At 36.7% G+C, this 27,228-nt stretch overlaps 1 protein-coding gene across 3 annotated transcripts; it reads right to left on the bottom strand.

The window, feature by feature from the left end:
• Window positions 1-23,015: 23,015 nt before the first annotated feature.
• LOC145165813 (E3 ubiquitin-protein ligase DIS1-like) lies at window positions 23,016-26,275 on the bottom strand. 3 transcript variants are annotated; one of them, XM_079084718.1, is made up of 4 exons: window positions 26,018-26,264; window positions 25,271-25,498; window positions 24,588-24,974; window positions 23,016-23,551 (listed from the first exon to the last, which is right to left on the bottom strand). In XM_079084718.1, exons 2-4 carry the CDS (start codon window positions 25,493-25,495, stop codon window positions 23,231-23,233), a joined length of 933 nt encoding a protein of 310 aa, XP_078940844.1. In that variant the 5' UTR covers window positions 25,496-25,498; window positions 26,018-26,264; the 3' UTR covers window positions 23,016-23,230. The 3 variants fall into 3 exon arrangements, with proteins under 3 accessions (XP_078940844.1, XP_078940842.1, XP_078940845.1); XM_079084716.1 differs by having other exon boundaries at window positions 25,271-25,508; window positions 26,018-26,263; XM_079084719.1 differs by having other exon boundaries at window positions 23,409-23,720; window positions 25,271-25,508; window positions 26,018-26,275.
• Between the last annotated feature and the right edge of the window lie 953 nt (window positions 26,276-27,228).

Here is a 27,228-nt window from a genome sequence, read left to right as displayed (position 1 = left end):
TCTTGAAATTTTTTAAAGATCTTTAGACTCCCACTGACCTCTTGACATATTAGATTCTCTTATCAAGAAACATTTCTTGACAAAAACAAATATCCAAGAGTTAGTGCGTGTCTATATCAAGACTAACACTTTTCTTATTCGGTTCTAGTTGGTCTTTATCCTTTTCAAGACATCACAACTTATTGATTTCAAATGTGTAGAAATAAGAAGACTTTCTCTATTCCTCATTTGATAAGTGTTACTAACCTATGAAAGACGTGTCACTCAATGTCACAGTCTTGATTCTTGGGAACGAAGTATGATCGGTCTTTTGATTTAAACCATTTCTATAATTTTCAATTCCTCTTATTAGTCTCACAAAAGCACTAATGTATCTTAGAGGATCAATTTGAGATATGGTTCTATAATTACCATGACGATCATAAACATGATACAAAAGTACTCTCCCTTCTTCTTAGATTGGAGAAACTTTTATCTTTCTGCCTTCATTGATTCTTCTTATTCGTTCTGTCATTCATCAAACTTTTCAATGATTTAGAATCATGCTTAATCCTATAAGCATGATCATATTCACTAATACGAATAATCTTGTTATTATTTATTGTGACAACCCGATATTTTGAATCAATGTAATGACCTGAAAAGTTAAGAATTGTAATCTCTTTTGATATAATGAAATTAGCATCAAAAAAATAAAATGTTCCAAAGTCTCTATTGGGTTGCATAGAATGATAAACATCGTATTAAGGTTTCAGAAATATAAAGAACACTAAAATCCGAGTTATGACGAATAAGTTATGACCAACCTAAATTTCACAGCAAAACCGTCAATACTGTTAAACATAAAACGCAAAGTTTTAATACAATAAATTTAATCCTTAGGTATCTAAATGAAAGTTGTAGATATCCCAAAACCGTAAACATACATAAAAAGAACGCCCAAATCTGACTTCATATGAGGAAGTTATGATTTTTCAAAGTTTCGGACATAGCTGTAGACAGCTAAAAACTCGAATTAGAGATCGAGCGACTTTTTGCCATCATGACCTAAATGAGAATCGAAGATCTCAACAATAGTAGCGCAACGGTAAAAAGTCTGACGAAAACGGACGTCGGATGAAGAAGTTATGGATTTATAACGGAGTTTTCGTGTCCCGGCCTGTTAAAAATAATTAATTAAAAATAAATCAAAATTAGCTGACGAAGTCTAAACGAGAGTTGTAGAGTATAGTCTCACCTACGCGTGCATATATAGAACTTCGAAAACAGAGTTCGTACGCGGAAGTTACGGATTTTACAAGTTCGAGACACAAAATCCGAGGCTGTCAGGCTGACCACGACGTGCTGTCAGAAGGCCACGACGTGGTAATGTGAATGATGGGTGCCAGGGTTGTCAGCAGACATCTCGTCCATGGAAAGGATAGGATCAACACCACGACGTGGTGAAGAAGACCATGACGTGGCGCCCAAAATAGGGCTATAAATAGGAGCCGATGGTTTCAGGTTTAGGTGCTCATTTCTTCTCTTTCTCGTGCCGAAGCTCTGCGTTTAAACTCCCGAAACCATCCCGAAGCCCCGATCTTCTCATCCAAGTTCCGAAGGAAGGTTTTACGCTCCCGAGAGTCCCAAGAATCCCGAGAGATCAGCTTTCTCAAGTCAAAGTTTTGCTCGGTTTTCGTCCCACCTTCTTCAATCTATCAAGTGAGTCCATACCCCTACAACTATGTTTTCAAATGCTTGTAAATGCTTTTATACACTTTTAAGGGGGGGGGGGGGAATACAAGTAAACACATGATTATCCTCGTGTGAAAAACATCAATTTTTTGCTATGCTTTTTGTTATATAATCAATCATATGTGATTTATAACTATCATACGAAAACATTCTCATACAACATATCACGATAACACTTTGTCCTTTTGGAATGAAACATGTTGTTACGTAAATATCAAACACTTTATTCATATTTTGAGTATAAATGTTCAATAACGTTATTACAAATGTTACACTTTACATACAAAGTTGACACTACACTAGGGTTTATCATACAAACGAATCACACATTTGGGAAAAACTATAATAGGTATAGTTTACTAGATATTCATGAGATTTTACATACTATAAGTACTATATCAAGGAAATACTTTCATATACAAGAACAAATGGACTTTTCATACGTAAATCTATTTGATACTAAGTTTTGTGAGACATTCAACTTCACGTACTTTCAAGTATGCAGTTAGAAGTCCTGTATTATATACCATAATCTCTTGTAGGGAGAGCGTGATACTTGTGTATAGATCTATACGGGATTGACAATCCCGCACCTAAACTGTTAGCTACAGTTAGACCGGCAGGTTTGGGGTGACAAACGTCATAACATTCCAACGCCTGAAGAACGTTGTTACTGGCAGTCTGGGTCAATAGCATGGTTATAAAACTCACATGGAGTATTAAAAACACGTTGATTTACGGGGTTATCAAATGCCTTAGCGATTTTATACATACATAAATCTACTATCCTAGGCATGAAAAACATTATTGCATTACAGTTTTGGAACTTTTAAACTACCACACACTTATGGAAAAATATTGGATTTCTAGAAGCAAACATTCAAAACAGTCGGGTCTTGGTAGAAGACTACTTTTATACTAGAAGGAAATATGGGATTTTCTAGGAGCTTTCAAACATCTACAAACAATTTCATTCAAATCTATACAAACATTGACACTAAATACTTATGAACTCACCAGCTTAAATGTTGATCTACTCTTTCAAATCTACTTGTATTTCTCAGGGATTCAGTAATACAGGTAAACATCAGCTTTTGGAGAAGTGACGCTAAGGCGTCGGTTTTAAAACTCATTTTGTCATCATATTGTAATTCATTTTGAAACAAGTATCATTCAACAATGTAACTTTTAAATTATATATATGATGGTTGTCCTACTTTCTTTACTATGTATTCAACTGTTACGATACTACATGAAGTCATCCGCCCTCGAACGATTCTGCCGTTCTGGTTTGGGGGTGTGACAGATTGGTATCAGAGCATTGTTTATAGTGAACTAAGTATATCGAACCACATAAGATATACAAACTATAAATGCATAGGGACTAAAACTCTCTGACAAAACGTTTTTACACCTAAACCGCGTGTCATTTAACTTAAATTATTTGGGTCTTAAAAGCACAAATACATGCATACAACAATTTATTTTCATAGTTAGAACTATACAAGAAGTATTAAGACAAGTTGGACACTACGACTAGGCCTCGGGATATGTAATCGGATTTGGGACGAATATAGCCTGATCAACTATATTTATCCAAGATCGGACTAATGTATGTCGAGGAATGGTCTTAGTGAGCAACAAGTCAAAACTTACCAAAATAACACTAGTATCAAACATATAAATTTAAATACTATAGGAGTATTTGGTTAATGCAATAGTTAACCTACATATTTAGACTTACAAGTTTCAAACTTTGGAAAAATTTTATAACCCTATTCGCGTACAGTCGAAATGGCTGGATTCTATCCACCCGGGGATCCCTACTACCCGAATCAAAACTTACCAAAATAACACTAGTATCAAACATACAAATTTAAATACTATAGGAGTATTTGGTTAATGCAATAGTTAACCTACATATTTAGACTTACAAGTTTCAAACTTTGGAAAATTTTTATAACCCTATTCTCGTACAGTCGAAATGGCTGGATTCTATCCACCCGGGGATCCCTACTACCCGAATCAGGGCAATGGAGGATGGATAGAGGAGGACCCCGAAGAAGATGAGGAACCTATAGAGTTGGAGGAAGGGGAAGACTATGGGACAGACTCAGAGCCAGAAGTAATCAAGCCACCAGTCGCCCAACCTCCCGCATTTAGGAGAAACTTTCAGGGACCAGCTCCCATTTGGGGAAGTCACATTCACCATTGGAGCCGACATCAAGGATTACGTCCTCCCTACGGTATGTGTCGGGACTTCTACGACGTCAGGGGTGGCGATTCAGCCGACCGAGCACTCCCAGTCATGGTGGGCAAACTAGCCAACCAGTCCTATCAATCCGGGGTTCAAGCAGACCGGATTCGTGAAGTCAACGTGGAAGTACAAGTTCACACTTCTGACATCCGTCGACTGGACAGGTTGCAGGATAATGCCCAACTCCGAACCGACACATTCCAAGAGCAACTGATTGCAGCCCTCTATGAGATAAGGGAAATGAGGGAACAGCAAGCCGCCTTTGATAGGCGTCTTATGGAAGCAAAGCAATCGGACACGGAGTCGAGCTCCAAGCGCAACCTACGTCGCAAGTAGTACTTGCCCGAATCCCAAAAATTTTGTTATAGAATAGGAACTCGACTAAAAGTCTTACTTTTCTTAAACTTCTGTATCGGAGACCCTTAGAAGGGTCGAAATTTTCCTAACTTCAAAATGTAACCCAACATATGTTTAATATATATGAAGAAATCCCTTTGTGTGTTAATTCTTTGAATACCACTCAAATTCATAAGTTTATCTATCATTATACAAACTTTTATTATGAATCAAGCTCTAAACCTTGAGTAGGTCAGTCAAATTCATAAATTGATGAAAATAGCAAATTTATTAACACACGACTTCCAATCATTAAAGACTCACGATCTTCATTCTATTTCTTTAGCAGCACGATGCCGCCCCGTAGATCTACACGCCGTGTCAACAATGCAACACCTCCACCACCACCACCTCCATCAATGGATAATGCAGTCTTAATAGCTGCTGTAACAGCTGCAGTGACAACAGCAATGATACAGATGAGTAATAATGGGTCTGGAGGGGGAATAAATAGCTCTACGAATGGCCAACATCAGGGTCGTTCAGGGGATTGCACCTTCAAGGACTTCTCAAATAGCAAGCCCATATCTTTTAATGGATCCGGAGGGATAATGGCTCTATCGCAGTGGATAGAGAAAACAGAAGCGGTATTCGAGATCTGTGCATGTCTGGAAGGGAGCAAGGTAAAGTTTGTTGCTTGTACATTCTCCGAGAGAGCTCTAACGTGGTGGAATGGCCATGTCAAGTCACTAACTCTGGTAGTGGAAAATTCTATGGGCTGGGAGAATCTAAAACAAATGTTAATGCAAGAGTACTGTCCAAGGGGCGAATTACAAAAGCTAGAGCAGGAACTTTGGGGCCTTACTATGGTAGGCTCGGACATCACAACCTATACCAATAGGTTTAGTGATTTGGAAATCCTTTGCCCAGGGATGGTTGCTCTAGAGAGCAAGAAGATCGAGGGTACATCTGGGGACTGTCACCCCAGATGTACTAGCTTCCAAACTAGTCACTTTCGATAGTGCCAAACAGTTGGCACAAGCTCTCGTTGACCATGGAGTCTGCAAAGGCTTCGCAACTGCTGTTCTGGAGCAAACCATAGGAAACAACAACAACAACAACAGTACCAACAACAGCAGCAAGAAGAAGTTTTGGAACAAGAGGAAGGGTCAGTTTTCACAAGAACCTTCCAAGAAGCAACAGATAGTGGCAGTCCATGCCGCTACTACCCCCACTGCTGCTCCTGTTACCCCTACACCAGCAAAGCAATATGCTGGGAAACTACCGAAGTGCAACAAATGCAATTTCCATCACAACGGAAATTGTCGGGAGATGCACTGCAACAACTGCAACAGGAAAGGGCACACTGCCCGTTTCTGTAAGGCACCAGCACGACCAATCACCCAAGTCCCTGGAGTCGGTGTGGGCCAGGCGTGTTATGGGTGCGGTGAGACTGGACACTACAAGAGAGACTGCCCTACGGCAAGGAATGCTGGCGGCATAGGAAGGGTGCTGGCAATAGGGCGGAACGAAGCAATAGCTGATCCCACGGTGGTTACGGGTACGTTTCTCCTCAATAACGCTTATGCATGCATACTCTTTGATTTTGGTGCGGAGAGGAGTTTCGTGAGTCATAAATTCAAACACTTACTAAAACAGAACCCTCAATCACTCAATAAGATATTTATAGTAGAAATGGCAAACGGTAGAACAGAAAGCACAAACGATATGTACGTAGGCTGCACACTAACTCTAAACGAACATTCATTTCAAATCGATCTAATGCCGATCACTATAAGGAGCTTTGATGTCATCATCGGTATGGATTGGTTAAGCCTGCACCATGCCGATATACTTTGTCACGAAAGGGCCGTTCGCCTAAATCTGCCAAACGGCGAGACTCTTGTCATTTATGGTGACAAACCTGGTACCAATTTACAAATCATCTCTTGCGTCAAAGCCCAGAAATACCTACGTAAGGAGTACCATGCCTTCTTAGCCCACGTGGTAGATAAGGGAAGAGAAGCGAAAGACCTCAAAGACATTCCGGAAGTCTGCGATTTTCCCGATGTCTTCCCTGAAGATCTTCCAGGAGTTCCACCAGAACGACAAGTCGAATTCATAATCGATTTAGTTCCCGGAACTACCCCGGTAGCTAAGTCGCCGTATCGTCTAGCACCAGCTAAGATGCAGGAATTATCCCGTCAAATAAACGAACTACTCAGCAAAGGATTCATCAGACCGAGCTTCTCACCTTGGGGAGCACCAGTCCTATTCGTAAAGAAGAAGGATGGATCTTTCCGCATGTGCATCGATTACCGGGAACTCAACAAGCTCACTATCAAGAATCGATATCCCCTACCACGCATTGACGACTTGTTCGAACAACTCCAAGGAGCGAGTTATTTCTCAAAGATCGATTTGAGATCCGGGTATCATCAGCTGCAAGTCTTGGAAGGAGATGTTCCCAAAACGGCCTTTCGAACTCGTTATAGTCACTACGAGTTTGTAGTGATACCCTTTGGATTAACAAATGCACCGGCGATGTTCATGGACTTAATGAACCGAGTGTGTCGTTCATTCCTGGACAAATTTGTGATCGTGTTCATAGACGATATACTCATCTATTCGAAGAGTAAAGAGGAACATAGTCAACACCTCCGACAAATCTTGGAAACGCTAAGAAAAAAGAAGCTATATGCAAAATTCTCAAAGTGAGAATTTTGGATTCGGAAAGTAGATTTCCTAGGTCATGTGGTTAGCAAAGACGGGATACACGTGGACCCTTCCAAAATCAAGGCAATCGAGAACTGGTCAGCTCCCAGAACCCCAACGGAAATCCGACAATTCTTGGGTCTTGCTGGTTATTACCGAAGATTTATACAAAACTTCTCGAAGATTGCTAAACCACTTACCACCTTGACCCAGAAGGGTGTAACTTTCAATTGGGAGGAAAAAGAAGACATTGCATTCCAAACTCTGAATCAAGCACTATGCAGCGCACCTATATTGTCCTTGCCAGAAGGAACAGAAGACTTCGTGGTCTACTGTGATGCATCTAATCAAGGTCTTGGATGTGTACTAATGCAACGAGGAAAGGTCATCACTTACGCCTCGAGACAACTCAAGACGCACGAGGTCAACTACACTACACACGACCTCGAACTAGGAGCAGTCGTTTTCGCGCTAAAGATCTGGAGACACTATCTCTATGGCACGAGATGCACAATCTTTACCGATCATAAGAGCCTTCAACACATCCTCAATCAAAAGGAACTCAACATGAGGAAAAGACGATGGGTTGAACTGTTGAATGACTACGAATGTGAAATTCGTTATCATCCAGGAAAAGCGAATGTGGTAGCTGATGCTCTTAGTCGAAAAGAATACTCGGGCCGCCGAGTGAAATCCTTAACCATGACGATCCATTCACACCTGTCCACCCAAATCAAGGAAGCTCAGAGGGAAGCCTTGAAAACAGAGAATGTGGCGGGGGAAACATTAAGAGGAATGGACAAAAATCTTGAAGTCAAGGGCGACGGAATTCGCTACTTCGTGGATCGGATCTGGACACCGAAGTTTGGTGGGTTCAGAGATGTTGTCATGAACGAAGCTCATAAGACTCGATACTCCGTGCATCCAGGTTCAGACAAGATGTATCTAGACCTCAAGAAACTGTATTGGTGGCCAAACATGAAAGCAGAGATCGCTACCTATGTGAGCAAGTGTCTGACTTGCGCCAAAGTCAAAGTAGAGTACCAAAAGCCCTCGGGATTACTACAACAGCCTGAGATACCCGAGTGGAAGTGGGAGCGGATAACCATGGATTTCATAACCAAATTACCCAAGACAGCGGGTGGGCTTGACACCATTTGGGTGATCGTCGATAGATTGACAAAATCTGCACACTTCCTACCAATAAAGGAAACCGACAAGATGGAGAAACTAGCTCGAACATACATCCGGGAGATTGTACGACTGCATGGTGTACCAATATCCATTATCTCCGACAGAGATAGTAGGTTCACCTCGCGATTCTGGCAGTCGCTGCAAAAATCTCTAGGGACGAGACTAGACATGAGTACCGCTTACCATCCACAAACCGACGGTCAAAGTGAGAGGACCATACAAACCTTGGAAGATATGCTAAGAGCTTGTGTAATCGATTTTGGTAAAGAATGGGATACCTATTTACCACTAGTCGAATTCTCATACAACAATAGATATCACTCCAACATTAAAGTTGCTCCATTCGAAGCCCTCTATGGCCGCAAATGCAATCACCACTGTGTTGGGCTGAAGTGGGTGACACACAACTAGCCAAGGGATAAGTACCCGACAGCGCTCTAACAGGCCCGAAAATTATAAGAGAAACAACTGAGAAGATTGTTCAAATCCGGGAACGACTAAAGGCTTCAAGAGACAGACAAAAGAGTTATGCGGACAAAAGACGGAAGCCCTTAGAATTTCAGGTTGGGGACCGGGTGCTATTGAAGGTCTCGCCCTGGAAAGGGTTATTACGTTTCGGAAAACGTGGGAAACTAAACCCAAGGTATATCGGACCATTCGAGATCCTTGCAAGGATCGGCCCGGTAGCTTACAAACTTCGACTGCCGCAGGAACTCAATAACGTACATCCTACCTTTCATGTGTCAAACTTGAAGAAATGTTTGTCCGATGAGACCCTCGTCGTCCCTCTAGACGAAATCGAAATCAACGAGAGTCTCTACTTTATAGAGGAACCAATTGAGGTCATGGATAGGGAAATTAAAAGAACAAAACAAAGTCGCATACCCATAGTGAAGGTCCGCTGGAATGCAAAGCGGGGACCTGAATACACTTGGGAGCGCGAAGATCAGATGAAACAAAAGTACCCACATCTCTTTCCCTAATCCACAAATACTTATCTTACATTAATATTCAGGACGGAATTCCCTCTAACGGGGGGGGGGGGGGATGATGTGACAAACCGATATTTTGAATCAATGTAATGACCTGAAAAGTCAAGAATTGTAGTCTCTTTTGATATAATGAAATTAGCGTCAAAAAAATAAAATGTTCCAAAGTCTCTATTGGGTTGCATAGAATGATAAATATCCTATTCAGGTTTCAGAAATATAAAGAACACTAAAATCCGAGTTATGACGAAGAAGTTATGACCAACCTAAAATTCACAGCAAAACCGTCAATACTATTAAACATAAAACGCGAACTTTCAATACAATAAATTTAAGCCTTAGGTATCTAAATGAAAGTTGTAGATATCCCAAAACCGTAAACATACATAAAAAGAACGCCCAAATCTGACTTCATATGAGGAAGTTATGATTTTTCAAAGTTTCAGACATAGCAGTAGACAGCTAAAAACTCGAATTAGAGATCGAGCGACTTTTTGCCATCATGACCTAAATGAGAATCGAAGATCTCAACAATAGTAGCGCAACGGTAAAAAGTCTGACGAAAACGGACGTCGGATGAAGAAGTTATGGATTTATAACGGATTTTTCGTGTCCCGGCCTGTTAAAAATAATTAATTAAAAATAAATTCAAAATTAGCCGACGAAGTCTAAACGAGAGTTGTAGAGTATAGTCTCACCTACTCGTGCATATATAGAACGTCGAAAACGGAGTTCGTACGTGGAAGTTACGGATTTTACAAGTTCGAGACACAAAATCTGAGGCTGTCAGGCTGACCACGACGTGGTGTCAGAAGGCCACGACGTGGTAATGTGACTGATGGGTTCCAGGGTTGTCAGCAGACGTCTCGTCCATGGAAAGGATAGGATCAACACCACGACGTGGTGAAGAAGACCACGACGTGGCGCTCAAAATAGGGCTATAAATAGGAGTCAATGGTTTCAGGTTTAGGTGCTCATTTCTTCTCTTTCTCGTGCCGAAGCTCTGCGTTTAAACCCCCGAAACCATCCCGAAGCCCCGACCTTCACATCCAAGTTCCAAAGGAAGGTTTTACGCTCCCGAGATTCCCGAGAATCCCAAGAGATCAGCTTTCTCAAGTCAAAGTTCTGCTCGTTTTCGTCTCACCTTCTTCAATCTATCAAGTGAGTCCATACCCCTACAACTATGTTTTCAAATGCTTGTAAATGCTTTTATACACTTTTAAGGGGGGGGGGGGGGTACAAGTAAACACACGATTATCCTCGTGTGAAAAACATCAATCTTTTGCTATGCTTTTTGTTATATAATCAATCATATGTGATTTATAACTATCATACGAAAACGTTCTCATACAACATATCACGATAACACTTTGTCCTTTTGGAATGAAACATGTTGTTACGTAAATATCAAACACTTTATTCATATTTTGAGTATAAATGTTCAATAACGTTATTACAAATGTTACACTTTACATACAAAGTCGACACTACACTAGGGTTTATCATACAAACGAATCATACATTTGGGAAAAACTATAATAGGTATAGTTTACTAGATATTCATGAGATTTTACATACTATAAGTACTATATCAAGGAAATACTTTCATATACAAGAACAAATGGACTTTTCATACGTAAATCTATTTGATACTAAGTTTTGTGAGACATTCAACTTCACGTACTTTCAAGTATGCAGTTAGAAGTCCTGTATTATATACCATAATCTCTTGTAAGGAGAGCGTGATACTTGTGTATAGATCTATACGGGATTGACAATCCCGCACCTAAACTGTTAGCTACAGTTAGACCGGCAGGTTTGGGGTGACAAACGTCATAACATTCCAACGCCTGAAGAACGTTGTTACAGGCAGTCTGGGTCAATAGCATGGTTATAAAACTCACATGGAGTATTAAAAACACGTTGATTTATGGGGTTATCAAATGCCTTAGCTATACATACATAAATCTACTATCCTAGGCATGAAAAACACTATTGCATTACAGTTTTGGAACTTTTAAACTACCACACACTTATGGAAAAATATTGGATTTCTAGAAGCAAACATTCAAAACAGTCGGGTCTTGGTAGAAGACTACTTTTATACTAGAAGGAAATATGGGATTTTCTAGGAGTTTTCAAACATCTACAAACAATTTCATTCAAATCTATACAAACATTGACACTAAATACTTATGAACTCACCAGCTTAAATGTTGATCTACTCTTTCAAATCTACTTGTATTTCTCAGGGATTCAGTAATACAGGTAAACATCAGCTTTTGGAGAAGTGACGCTAAGGCGTCGGTTTTAAAACTCATTTTGTCATCATATTGTAATTCATTTTGAAACAAGTATCATTCAACAATGTAACTTTTAAATTATATATATGATGGTTGTCCTACTCTCTTTACTATGTATTCAACTGTTACGATACTACATGAAGTCATCCGCCCTCGAACGATTCCGCCGTTCTGGTTTGGGGGTGTGACATTTATGATGGACTTGACTAGTCCACAACATTGTGAACTCGATCTCCTAGTCCTTAATTTGTTTCACATTCTTATGTGAATAAAGAATTATCTAAGTACCAAGATTTCCATACATCATATGATTCAAATCATATGATTCCAAGCTTCTGTCCAATTGAAATTTGGGCGATGGGAATCTTTTCTTACTTAGAGAATTTCAATACTTCCATAAATAATATAACTAAGAATCTCATCCATTCATTGTAGAAATACACAAACATCAATTTTTCATAACGATTTCATTGCAAGGATATAAATAAGTCAAACCAAAATTTATTTTATTCATAAAAGCAGCGGAAAAACATGTCCTTACAATGCAAAATCAACTGAAAAACTATGTAATCAAATATTCCTAACAAATCTATCTCTAAGCTCAAAATCTGATCTTCGAATCCATGCGATCGTAATCCATTTCTTTTTGATCAGACTCATTTTGCTTCTTCTATCAAGCTTCCTCTCCTTTCTTCGATCCTGCAAAACATCCAAATGTAATCTTATCACATCATGTATTAAGAATCAATGAATAGGAACTTAATAGAGTTAGATAGTGGATTTTACCTGAAGTAGAGCCATACTTCTTGATTCTGCTATCTCTTAGATCTTTCAGGTAAACAGGGCAGCTTCGTCTCCAATGCCCCTTCTCTTGGCAATAAAAGCAAATTGACTCTTTTGGAATAGCACATGGAACTACCTCAGACTTTGCCTTTCTCTTATGGTCAAACTCTTCGACCATGGCTTGCCTTTCGTTGCCATTGCCTATGTCCATGGAGGTTTGGAAGGCTGATCTACCAATCAACTTTGCTTCTCCAGTGCGCCAAATCATTTCTGATTCAGCAGCAACAAGCATATAGGTGAGATCGATGAGGGTCACGTCAAGATCCATCATATAATACTCTCTAATGAACTTATTATATGATTTAGGAAGTGACTGAAGAACCCAGTCAACAGCCAACTTCCTTGGGAAAGTCGCACCCAACATCCTCAACCTGTCGATGTGTGACTTCATCCCTAGGACGTGAGCACACACGGGCTTTCCAACTTCATGTTTCATTGCTAATAGGGCTTCAGTTATCTTGAACCTTTCAAGTCTTCGATCTTGTGGGTTTGGGAGAACAACGGGAGGAGGAGGAGGAAGTGAAATCAAGCTAGTCCACGAGGAAGGGATTGATCTGTCACCTTGATTGTGGAGCTGAATTTCACTTTGAACAGGAAAACCTTTTCCATGGGATTCGGGAAGACCATGGTTAGAATCAGACATCTACAAAACGGGAGAAAATTCAAGTTAGTTGATTGATTCCTTAATAAAACACCCAAATGAGATATTAAGGCTAGGACCCAACACAATATTCCACAAATTGGAAGAGGGATGCCGTAATCCAATTTGCAGAATATTTGAAGGTAGGTAAATGACAATTTACCAATTTCCACCATGAAAAACGAAAAAGAAGGTTACGTTTTAAATATATTGGAAACTCCTAGATCTTTTGAGATTCATTGAACTTTTCAATGGCATGTTTAAATCTCGATATGCCCCTCAATTTGTGACTGGGATGCCGAGGATCACAAAACAGGGTGTGAATAACCATGCAAATATATATGGTGCCCCCAATGTCACAATCACCTATTCGATGTGCCGGTTAACCACACACGCTCCATCGAACTATGACAAACATCGAGTCACCCCTTTCCACCTTTGCTTAGAACTCAATTAGTGTGCCGGTTAACCACACACGCTCCACTAACGTCTTAACAAGGGTACAAAGTGTAATATCATGGAATTGCATCAATTCACTTTTGTCTAAAGTAACTAAGATTGGGAATTTTGTAAAACATTTAGTTACTTTATTATTCATTATACTTTTAATGAGGAGAGGGTTTGCCCTATCCTACCCGTTCGGCTAACGACCCTCCACCAATCAAGGAAGCGGTGGGTGAGAGTGGACACCCATTAAACAGCCATTTTATAGGCCATAACCTTATCCCCCCCCCCCCCTTATAGATTGGTTCTGTGAATGAGGCATACTAACGGTAAGACTAGCATTTAATTTATATATATATATATATATATATATATATATATATATATATATATATATATATATATATATATATCTTATAATATTATAAAGTATAAGGTTGAATTTTAAACTTGTAAAATTCTAGGGTTTGAAATTTAAATAGTTCAAATTAAACTTTTAATCAAAAAATTTAATATTATAAGATTAATATATATATATATATATATATATATATATATATATATATATATATATATATATATATATATATATATTAATCTTATAATATTATAAAGTATACGGTTGAATTTTAAACTTGTAAAATTCTAGGGTTTGAAATTTAAATAGTTCAAATTAAACTTTTAATCATAAAATTTAAATTTCAAAACTTGAGGACAAATTTTGATCTTTTTCAAAGCTAGGGTTTTAGAATTTAAATTTTCAAAAATTAGACTTTTAATCAAAAATTAAATTCCAAAACTTGAGGGCAAGTTTTGAAACATTTCAAAGAATAGGGTTTAGAATTTAAATATTTCAAAATTAACTTTTAATCAAAAATTCAAATTCCAAAACTTGAGGGCAAGTTTTGAAACCTTTCAAAACTATCTAGATCAAAATACAAATAAGGCAATTAAACAATTAATTGGTGATTATCTAGTTTTGACCTAATCCAATTTCATGCAAGATAATTGACCAAATAATTCAAATAATTTAACAATTATCAAATAAGGTAAGAATTATCTAATTAGATGGCTAAAATCTTTTATTTTGACAAAGATAATCATAAGGAATCAATAAAATTCGTATTTTATTAATTTGAAACAATTATGGTAATTATCCAATGTCAAAATAGGCAAAATCCCGAAAATCCGCCTGTCTGACAGCCAGACTCGCCGAGTCATCATATGGACTCGTCGAGTTCATCCTACTCGACGAGTCCACAATGGGACTCGACGAGTTTGTCAGGCAGATGGCCAAAAAATCGATTTTGCAAGCAAGATTGAAACAACAAGGCATTAATACAATAGAAACCAATCAAGGCTCTGATACCACTGATGGGTTTTAAGCAAAAAGAACATCCTATGTGCTCATGCAAAACCCTAATGCTTGGATCTAGGTTTCTCTATTGTACATGCAATTCATCCAAGACTTACAAACCCTAGATCTAGTTATATATTTCGAATTGGACATAATCAAACAGATCTAGATGATTACCTTTTCTTCAATGGCTTGAATCTTCTTGTCTTTGGAGCTTAGAGTCACAAGTGTCACTCCTCTAATGTCTTACAAACACCAATAGCAAAAGAATGATCTTGGAGAGAGGTTGGAGGCTTCTTGAAATTGGCTCTATAGCTCTTAGGAATAGGGTTAGCCGATTTATATAGCCTAAGGGTTATATTTATACTGTGGGCAGTTAGGGTTTCAATCAAAACCCTAATGGACAGCTTAAACTCTAAGCAGCCCATGAAACCTTCTGGAATAAGGCCATGGACGAAAATATGATGGCCTCCCATCATAATTTCGTTCACCCCTTTGATCCATTAGGTTTCCCAGCCCAAAATTCAACTATCACACATTTGACAGTTTAAGTCCCCTTTCTTCAATTAATCTCTTTTAGTCACCAAATTAATTCTTAATTAATCTATGACTAATATTAATTAAATAATATGATTTCTCTTATTAATATATTATTCTAATAATATATTAATGAATCATAATTAATCCTCTTTCTCCATAAATCATCCTATCAAGTTGCTTTGGTGAAGGCAACCCAAAAGGACCATGCACAACCGGGTCAAGTACATACCAAATATAGCTATGGGCTTAGACACTAATCCAACAATATGTACCAGCCACGACATCTGGTGCGGCGTGGACCTCCTCCACTGTCAGCTGAAAAGCTCTCCCATGGGCCCTCGGAACCTCGACCTTCACCGACCGACTATCAGTAGCACACAAAGTAGTAGGTGCAGAGCCCTGAGCTGATCCCTAAATGAGCTGAGGGCACTCGGCCTTCCGATGGCCGGTCTGGTTGCAGTGAAAGCAAACTGCAAATCCCTTGGGCAATCCTTCGCCATGTGCCCCTCCTTGCCATATTTGTAGCAAATCCCTGACCGACATGATCCCTCGTGACTCTTGCCGCACTTACCACAAGTACGACCCTTCTTGCCCCCATCTTTCGTATCAGCGGGCTTAGCCCGCTTCGTCGCCGACTGCGACTGCACTGGTCTCCGGTCTTTCCCCTGAGACCCCCCTCCTCCCTAGCATGTAGCTTTATCTCAATCTCCCTGCACCTGGCATTGGTTTGAAGCTCGGCCAATGTCCGGTATGACGAGTTCGCCACGAACTCCCGAATATCCCTCCTCAGTATGCTCAGATATCGGCTCACACGTGCCTGCTCAGTAGACACATGTTCAGGGGCAAAACAACGCCCTCTCATGGAACATCCTCGTGATCTCGGTCACAGTTTCTGTCTTCTTCTTGAGAGACAGAAACTCCTGGGCCAATCGTTCCCTCTCCACCTGGGGAACATACTCATCTCGGAACAGCTGTGTAAATCTCTCCCATGTCACTACAGCATGATCTGCAGGAGTAAAGCTGGCAGTCACAAACTTCCACCAGTCCTTTGCTCCCAAGCAAAGCTGGTTCAGTGCAAACCGAACTCACAGGTGATCAGGGCATGAGCAAGTGTAAAAACATCCCTCAATGTCAGGGATCCATCTCATAGCAGCAATCGGATCTTGTGTCCCATCAAACTCTGGTGGCTTCGTGTTGCTAAACTCCCGGAACAACAATGAGTCACCCCCTGTGGTCTCGAAGCAGCTAGGGTTGCGGTGGCTGCGGCAACATCAGCCTCAGTAACAGCAGCATAGCGCTCATCGAAGGTCTCAATCAACATGGTCTTAATAGACCCAAACATCTCCGGTATCGCCTCTCGGATAGCTGCGCCCACCTCAGCATGGATGATCCTGCGGATCTCCTCGTCACCAATACTACTGCTCCCGGGGTTGTGGCGTGTACCCACCATGATGTCTCTGAAACACAACACAAAATCATCAGATACTCGCTCGAGCATACTCACACTCGATTTCCCGCCCCTACATGCTCCTTATTACCCTAAGGATTCTTACTTGGGCTGCATACAGATCCGATGTTTTCAGTAATACGGGCCCAATACTACCTTCCATACCAAACTGCAGTCACTCCAAGTCCTCCTCCTAGGATCCCAATTCACACATACTCTATCTCACAAATAACAGACTACTCTCTCAGCAGACCCCTCATATGCTCCTCTAGGTACCTCTCCTAGATTATTACTCGACTCAAAACTCTTTCTAAGTGATTCCTGCTAGATACTCCTACTCAACACATACTCAAGGCAACAACAGATAACAACAACTCCTAGGCTAAGGCATCACAAATCAGGCAACACTAGCCCTAAATATGAAATACCTAGCCTATCATCTAGCATGCATCCCTAACATCTCATAAATATCTCATATCACAATTAAGTAAGGGTATTTTGGGAAATCACCGTTCAGGCTCTGGCTGATTGTACACACTGTTCCAACTCATTTTTCTCTTAAAACTCTTGCTCGTTTTTAGAAAAATCATTTCTTTTGAAAATTTCTCTCAAATCCTCAGTTTGAGTCCAGACACACCCGAAGGTATATCCGAATCCCTCAAACCAAGGCTCTGATACCAACTTGTAACACCGTAAATTTTCAAACATATTTTTTCTTTTTAAAATACATAATTCTCATTATCAAATTACCAAAAACCACAAGTGTCAATTTTTCAAAACACAAATATCATAAATCGTTTGATAAAATCCAGGATCCACAAAATATGAACTCTAACTCAAGTGTGTGTACAATCAAGCCGGCGCCTTTCTCGCGATCCTGAGAAGTACCTGAAACACATATCATATAACACGGTAAGCACGAAGCTTAGTGAGTTCCCCAAAATACCACACATATCTCATTAGCCTCTCATGGCTATGACTTAAATAAGACCCTCCGGTCAATGTGTCTCAGTGGGACCCTCCGGTCCCACAACTCGGGTGGACCCTCCGGTCCTAACTCAGTAAAGCTCAGCATAATACACAACATAAATCACAAATACATAATGCAGTATAACACAATACTCAATAATAGCATACAAGACCCTCCGGTCACACAAATACCACTCAGTCTGTATTCCCATTTTTTAAGGCAGATCTACCACTCCAAACTCTAGATCTAGTCTCCCAAGGCTCGAATGTGACGTAAAGCTTCGATCTTTACGTTCATGCATGTCATATTTGCTCCATAATGCCAATACAAGCTCCCATCAAGGGTTTGGTGCTCATAGGCTTGCCTCTAGCTCCATAAAGCTTGGGTCTTTGGACTCACAAGACCTCCTACAATCCAGATCTGAGGTTTAAACCTCAAGATATGCTCAACGGACTCAATAACACAAGAAGGATGGGGAAAAACCTTAGAACTCCCCAAACTAAGATCTCACAAGAAAAATGATCAAGATAGCATCTTTTTACCTCAAACAGAAGCTATCCACTGAGAACCTCTAGATCCAAACGTCCCTCCTTGCTCCAAGCCTTAATGATTTCCTCTTCTTCTCTCAAGGTGCACCAAAATACTCAAGATAGCCTCTCCTTCTCACACAACAAGCTAAAACTCGATTAGGGTTCTTCACAAGGGAGTTGGGTGGCTGGTGATGCGGAAATGAGGGCTTAAGGCCCTTTAAATAGGACACAAACCCAAAGATTTAGGGTTTCCTCGCACAACGCCAACTCGGCGAGTCGGCTCTCTGACTCGTCGAGTTGGTCATTAAACTCACGTGGCCAACCCCGCTTCTACTCGATGAGTTGGACATCCAACTCGGCGAGTCACTCAGTTAACTTGAAAATAAATATGTATAAATATTATACCTGAGAGTCGGGATGTTACATAAAGCATCTTCATCCATAGTTCAAACTCCATGTTTTACTATATTATGGAGCTAAGTCATCTCCAACTTCACCTTATTTCCCGTTCCATTTTGGATTGAAGAAATAGTAATACTCCACATATAGAGTTATTTTATTTATCTCTCCAAAATAGAGTTAAAATTTTGTTTATCAATTTTAGTCTCTCGCATTTTAGGTTTATTAAATTTTACTTTGTTTTGATTAACTAACTATAGTTTAGATGATATTAATTAATCATAAATATAAATTTTATTATTTATGTATCGAATTCATATGGAATTTAATAAATAGTAAAAAAACTAATAAGTTAAAGAGTCATTTTGACCTCTTTAGAAGTTTAAAAAATAATATATTTTTTGGAGTTAAAAATAAAGTAGAGTTGCAAATGAAATACTATTTGTTCTATTTTTTAATCCATTTTGAAGTAAAAAAATTAAACGGATTTAGAGATGGTCTTAGGAGATCTCCAATTCAACACTAGATCTTATTTTTACACCACAATAATGTAAAGCCATCTCCAACCCCATTGCATTTTATGCACCAATTTGGTTGAAATAAATAAAATAACATCAAATTTAGTTTTAAATTATTTTTTTACACTAAAATATTGTCAATTTTTTATGTTACTTTTAGTCTCTTAAGTTTCTTGTTTATTTATGTTTATTTTATTAAGAGTAAATTACTGAAATCGTCCCTATGGTTTGGTTAAAATTACACGTTTGGTCCCTACCTTTTATTTTGCACTCGGATCGTCCTTGTGGTTTGATTTTGTTACGTTTTTCGTCCTTATGGTTTTGTCAAAATTGCACGTTTGGTCCCTGACTTTATGTATATAAGGGACGAAAAACACAACAAAATCAAACCATAGGGACGATCCGAGTGCAAAAGAAAAGTTAGAGACCAAACGTGTAATTTTGACCAAACCATAGGGTCGATTTCAGTAATTTACTCTTTTATTAAATATGACTAAGTATATTCTAAATATAATAATTATTAATTATAATTTACATGTTAAATTGATATAATATAGTTTTTTTATTTAGCAAATGCCACTTTTATAAATATAATTCTTTTTATTTAACAAATATTGTTTTAATAAAATAACAAGTAATTCGAATTAATAATATACAAATAGTTTATTTGGTTATAGTTTGTATTTTTTATAAAATGTTTACAACAAAAAAGGTGTAAACAAATATATAAAAGATAATAAGTTGAAAAATGTTTTAACAATTTATATAAAACAAAAAAAATTGAATCTATTTAGTGGATATATTTTTGGGTGCAAAATTTTGTGAAAAAATTATTTTAAATTGAAAATGAAACATTATTAACATCATTTAAGTGTAAAAACTTAAATAGTTGGAGATGGTTTTAAAAAAGCTTCGGTTTAAAACACTCCAATAGGTTTTTCAAATTTGTAAAACTTATTTGTTTGAAAACACTCTTAATAAAACACCTGAGACATATTTTGGATGTGATGAATCTATATCTACATCCATTATATATATATATATATATATATATATATAGAGAGAGAGAGAGAGAGAGAGAGAGAGAGAGAGAGAGAGAGAGAGAGAGAGAGAGAGAGAGAGAGAGAGAGAGAGAGAGACTTTTGTTGTTTTTTTATTAATATTATTTGATTTATTTGATTTCTTCATTATTATTATTGTTAAAAAAAAACATTATAAATAACAATAATACAAATGAAAATAATAATAAAGAAAAAATTGTTTTTATTAATCATCGGATATACTAGCAGTTTGGGTATTACAATTACGTTGTGCAGTATGCGTATTATGCGGAACATAAGCATTCAGTCGAACACTATGTATGGTTTCCCATCTAATAGAACATTCTGATATGTACGTACGTCAATATAATAAAACAGTAGACATTTGATATGTTTCATGTAAATCAACCATCATATAATGGTTACGGTGAACATGGGTGATTACAATAGATGCATGATTTAGGATGTCTTGCGGGCCATTTCAAAGTGGGAACCACGTTGTATAAACTTCTTTGGTCTACATAATGAACGATAACATCATATCTGTTAATAATGAGAAAAGCAGTGTGTAACATAATCAACCATTATTCTGATGTGGTAGAACCTGATCCACAGAAATTCAACGAGTGACTCATTGCATTAAATATTCAACGTAAATCATACAAGCTCTCTAGGGTGTTTTATTAGCTTGTTGTATAGATTTGACCGATTCTGATGTCAATAATCTTCACTATAACCAAGAGAAAGAGTAATAGCCTGGAATCGACAACTTCATCTCCCTTTACATCTTTAATGTGCGTGATGTATGGATGAAATTCATGTGGAATTTCATTCATAAGTGGATTTAAATTATATATTGGTTGTTCTTGGTTGAAGTATGAGTTGGACACCGAAGGTTCTCAAAACAAATGCATGTTATGCCTATTTGGTTCTTGATTTAAGTCAAACCAATTAGTCTTCATGTAATCTGATGTATACGTAGAATAACGATGTCTACAAGGATCTTGAGTTAGTAGGGGTTGGGTGAGGTAAGATTTTGGTATGGTTTGGGTGAGGTAAGGTTTTGGTATGGTTTGGGTAAGGTGGGGTGGGGTATAGTTTCCGTTGTTTGCTCAATCATGGATATCCACATCTATTTTTGCAAACAGCTTGATCAATAATTGTAGTTGTTGATGGCAAGAGACCCCCCCCCCCCCTAGTTTTCTCATATAACTCTATTTTCCTATCTTTGACTACTTAGTGTAGCTTGTTTTTTTTTTCAAAAAATTGCACACCATTTTACAATCTAATGTGTCATCTTCCGTGGTAACAAAAACTTTATTTAAACCAACCTTTCGCCAAATTTATCAATAGACCCTAATGGTATCGGTTGACCTAAATATGAATAAATTGCAATTTCGTATGCACAAGGTGACCTACAACCACGTCACACTTGCAACCACATTCGTATTCAATTATTTGTTATGCGCTTTTTTTTTTCTAAAGCATGGTGTGAAACAGCCCCACAAATCTTTGAAATGTCATATATTGTTATGATGTTTTGACTTTTGAATTAATTTTGAATTTTTTTTTCAAAAATGTCTTTTATCGCCGTGTTGCGATTCCATCAACGGTTCAATACGGTCAAAATTTTTATGTAAGTTAGCATGCTGTGAATCCAAATATTTTTTAACCATGCATGCTAACTCCGTTAAAAATAAATTTGACACATAGACACTTAGTTTTGTCTTTGTTTCGTGCTATTTGCACCAACTGGATTAAATTTGCACGATTGTTGACCCCCAACGAATGAAAAAAAAATCAAAGTATAAGAATTCTAAATGCTTACAAACATATAACATCCAAAATATATATTAAAACTATTCACAAAATATTTATACCTCTTCAATGTGAAAACTCTGCATTGCCTTTCGTTTGTTGAATAATGAAATTTGTTTTTAGTTTGCTAAATACTGAAATCTGTCTTTGGTTTGCTGAAAACATCCACATTTTTATAACCATGAAGAATGTAATGAATTATAAAAACGATCAATTATAAAGGTAAAAAAAAAATGATCAATTATAAAAGCAAAAGTAAGATATTTTTCGTCAAATGTGGAATGTGGAATGTGTTTGGCATCTTCCAATTTCTAAGTCGACTATGTTTTGTTTGACGTCTTTAATTTTAAGTCAACTAAGAATCCAATTTACAGAAATGACCTTTGGACTATTGTTATCTTACGCCGTTGATTTTGTTCTTTTGTAATGTTACAAGTTTAAACCCTAAAATTTCATCATTTATCTGTATTTTAATTTTATTCAAATTATGTTTCCTTTTTGATAAAAAAAAAAACTAAACTCGAAAAATATATAAAATAAAATAAATAAACACAACAAAGATTGTATAAATCCAAACGACCGTATAAAATTGAATGATTATTTGATGTGCAATAATAACTCGTATAAATCTTATCAAATTTTAGGAGTATAACATAATAATAATAAAACAGTAAAAACAAAAAGAACAAAAGGACAAAAAAAAAGTAATTAATTGGGATTTAACATGTAAAGTTTAATATAAAAAACTAAAAAAAAAAAAAAAAAAATTGATTCGGTAGAACCCTAATTGATTTAAATATCGCTAGAAAGATAGAATTAACAATTGGGGAAGGAAAAGTAACACACCCAATTAACCAATATATTCTTAACTTGGAAACATTTCAATTTCAAGTCTCACATGTTGATTGTGAAACCAAATGAACCACCTAAAAACAACAAACTAAACCAACCAAATTTATATTCACATTGGAAACCAAACCAAAGTAACAACTTTCTTACCATTTAAAGGTTCACATCACCCAACTAAGTTTAATCCTAATTCCCATATTTCAAAACTTAATTTCCCTTTAACTTACATACCATAAATATGCAAATACAACTACAAGCAAAGAGACTTTGCTTACATTACAACAAACCGCTAACAACAAACAAATTTTTACTGCTCTTTCCAAATCCTACCTGTCACTCTAAGCTTCAACTCCTTCCTATCTCCACCTGAGAAAAAAAGCCCCATATTTCTTTGAATAATCAAACCATCAAAACTATCACGAACTTTCCTGTGACTATCTCTTATGCTTCTTGGCACTCCCTGCCACGTCATCTTCCTCCCGTTCCCTCCAACTTCCAGGCTGTAACTGTAATTCTTTGCCTCGTCATCATCTCCCATGAATCTCAAAAACGCGATGTAAACAGGTGCCATGCCTAGCTGGAACGCCTCAAAATGGAGACAAAAGTACTGCCCAAAGCAACTAAATACCTGCCCAAATCATGATATAGCAACCTACTTTCACTCATTTGATAATAATTTCAAAATAGCAACGTACTTTCATTGTTCCAAAAACACCCCTCAACTTTGTCTTTTTTTTTCTGAAAAAAACCCTCAACCTTGTAAATGTTTCGAAATAAATCAACTTTTTTAGTTTTTCCTGAAAAAAAACACGCATTTTACAACGTTTTTAGAGAAAAATGGCTAAAAGGTCCAGATTGGAAAAAATGAAAAAATGCAAGATCTTTTTTATGATAAAAATAAAGTTGAGGTTTAATCCGGAAAAAACACAAAATATAAGGTCTTTTATGTGATTAACAATTTGTTTTATTATAACATCCTACTTTCATAATTCCAAAAAAACCCCTCATCTTTGTCTTTTTTTTCCTGAAAAAAAAACACTCCCATTTTACAACGTTTTTTAGAGAAAAATGGCTAAAAGGTCCAGATCGGAAAAAATGAAAAAGTGCAAGGGCTTTTTCATGAAAAGAAATAAATTTGAGGTTTAATTTGGAAAAAACACAAAATATAAGGTTTTTTTATGAGATTAACCCTTTGTTTTATTATAACATCTTATTTTCATAAATTTCATTTTTCTCTTATTACAGCAATGTAATTTGAAAAACCTACCCTTTAATAGTAATGTCAACAAAAGAATTTTCTTTTGATGATAATGTGTGAATAAGAAGAAATAGAAACAAACTTCCATTGATTTGTTTACTATAAAATCCTACTTTCATTTCTCTCCATTTTAGCATCATACTTTAAAAAACCACCCAATTATTTTTCATTGATATGACTTTATAAAGTTTTCAAAGTATAATGTCCTAATAAGAAAAAAAAAATAAAAGTAGGTAAAGACTTTTCAAAGTACAATACCTTAATAAGAAAAACAATGGATGTATAATTATGTAAAAGAAATGAAAGTAGAATGTTATAATACACATATAAATGAAAATACGTTGCTATTTTTTGCATTTAGCTCTAATAAAAAAAGTACATTTTTTAAAGTTATTTGAAGACATACCGTAAGCATCCAAGTTGCATTCTCGACCTCATGAGGATTTGACTTAACATAACGATGATTAAAAGTACTTCCATTATGCATATCAACTTTATGTCCATCTTTTAAATGGTTAACAAGATGAGGAATATCACCAATAACTGTGCATTCGGACCCCGCATAGGGACAATTATAAGGTCTAAAAACACATTGGGATTCGTGTTTTAATTTGCTATAATACGGGTAAATCCCAACACACCCGTAACTTTGATATTTACAAGGAAGTTCAAGTGATGCAGCCACCTTTTCAAGTGCTAAACACCTAATGTTTCCTAGTTCATGCCGACATGTTGGACAACGGTTGTGCACATGAGGTTTGCATCCGGAACATAACGTGTGACCATTTGAACACTGCAATAAAAGGACAACTTTTTAATCAAATTTCGTTTCTTTTTTTCCATAAAAGAATAATAGTTTAGTGGAAAAATCAATAAGATGGTGAAAATGTGTTGTACTTTTCTAATATTTGTCCATGTTTTCAAGATATGTAGAAACTAAAAATGGTTTCTAATATTAATCACACTTCTGAAAGTAGTTAGGTAGCTAAATAAATAAAATAATAAAAGTACAAGTGCTTTTTTTTCTGTATTTGGCACACTATAACTTGACGCTAGTGGATTCATTTATGTTTGGATATGAAATGGCACCTGATGGATAGGAGGGTACATGGCATTCAAGCAAACAGGACACTCCAATAAATCACGAACACTGCTTGTGGCAAGTACATTGGGCTTTAAAGCAATTTGAGAAGTGTCATGAACATGTTCATGTTCAGTCACATCCATTGCATCTTCAATTTGAGGAGGATCAATCACTTCTGGATTATCACGCCCATCGTCAAAATAAGATATTACAGTCGACATTGCTGACATTGTCTTCAGTTTGCTTCGTTTATGCAAATAAAATCAACAAGGTTAGCGACTATAGATACTTATAACCCAATGACTTTCATCATGTGTTCAGGTTTCTTTGATTCGAGGAAGAGTAAGTTTCAGAATAAAAGCTCAAATTTTTTATTTAAATCAACTTCGGTAAAGTCTGAACAATTACATCAAGTTTATAAGTCAAATGATGTCCTCACTCCAAATTGTCTAAGTAGAGAATCTCATAGACCTAAATCAAACACTCATGCACTCATCTATGGCGTTGGATTTCTTACAATCATAGAACAATTCTTCAAAAACACTAACGGAAGCTTGAATCAGAGAATATGGGGAAACTACACAAACCCAGATAAGCATATTTGAATTTCAGACTTAAAAGATAACCGCAACAAAGATTGGGTCAAAATTTCACTGTTCAAAACGCTATCTTACTCGAAAAACATAAACCGACACAATCGATTAGTTGAAAAAACGAGAAATGCAAAAGATTGAAAGAGGGATGAAGGGTACCTGTAGTGAAAACCCAAAATCGAAGAGACGGGGTCAAAAACCTGATGAATACTGATTGGGGGAGGAATTCTTTAAGAATATTAAACACGGAAGAAGAAAATTGAATGCGTAGGGGACGAGGTCTGAGAAATCAGAAGGAAACATTCAAATTAAAGCCGTTAAGAGAGAGAAAGAGTTGGATGTTCAAGAGGAGCGTCAAGCGTGTGCAGTAAGGACACAGGTTCTCGAGAAAATACAAAGAAGGAAGCAAAACGATAGTGGGGCCAAACACCAATTCAAACGAACATCTTCTTATTTCATTTTTTATTACACTTATTTGGATTTATTAATCATAAAATTATTAGTTTACTCTTTATACATAAAGATAATCTTGTTTTCTAAAACTTTAATCGATATAAATCATATAATTATTATAAAACGATCAGTAGTTTAAGACAAAAAATCGAAGCTTTGTCACACATGATATAATAGCAACCAAAAGTAAAAGTTATATGATATTAAAACATCAAACTATAATAGTAAATAAATTTGTGATGACATATTCATATTTAGCAAAACTAGTGGGTATATGGTGGCCCGTAACTAAGTGACTATCTGTTTTTCTAAAAAAAAACAACTTGTGGTTGTGCAGCATAGAACACGTGCAACATTTGGTATTTCATAGTTGTTTTTATTTTAAAAAACTTATGACTTAAAAACTGTTGAGCGTGTGCTGAGCGGCGCAACACTAGACTCTCCTCTTCAAACATCATCTCATCTTACTTTTAAGTTATATTATTTAACATGAAAATTATTTTATTTTTTTTAACAACATGTTTATTATTTTAATAATATTATAAAGGATATTATAAACAATTCGAATATACTTTACATAATTTCAAAACCATTTGGTAAATTTTATATAAATTTTTTTGTTGGTATATTGTCTGTAACCAAATATTAATAAATTATAAAGTCAATCACTAAAATTACCAAATCTATTGAAGCTAATCGAAAAAATAACCATCGTCTTGGAAAATTTAACAAAATGAACATATTGTTTGCTAAATTAACAATTTTATTTATTGTTATTTAGCAACTATTATGTTTAATTGTTTATAAAAACGTTTTGAATCGGTTTTATTTGACGTGGTATAGATAAATAATGTCGGTAAAGTGACTTCTGTATTTAAATGAATAAATATAATATGTTTAAATAAAAAAAGATTTCA

This window comes from Lactuca virosa, chromosome 1 (assembly GCF_052849685.1).
Source record: "Lactuca virosa cultivar CGN04683 chromosome 1, Lactuca_virosa_CGN04683_v6, whole genome shotgun sequence".
NCBI classification, from domain to species: domain Eukaryota; kingdom Viridiplantae; phylum Streptophyta; class Magnoliopsida; order Asterales; family Asteraceae; genus Lactuca; species Lactuca virosa.
The sequence above is the reverse complement of the archived record's forward strand: the minus strand, read 5'-3'. Positions and strand labels throughout refer to the sequence as shown.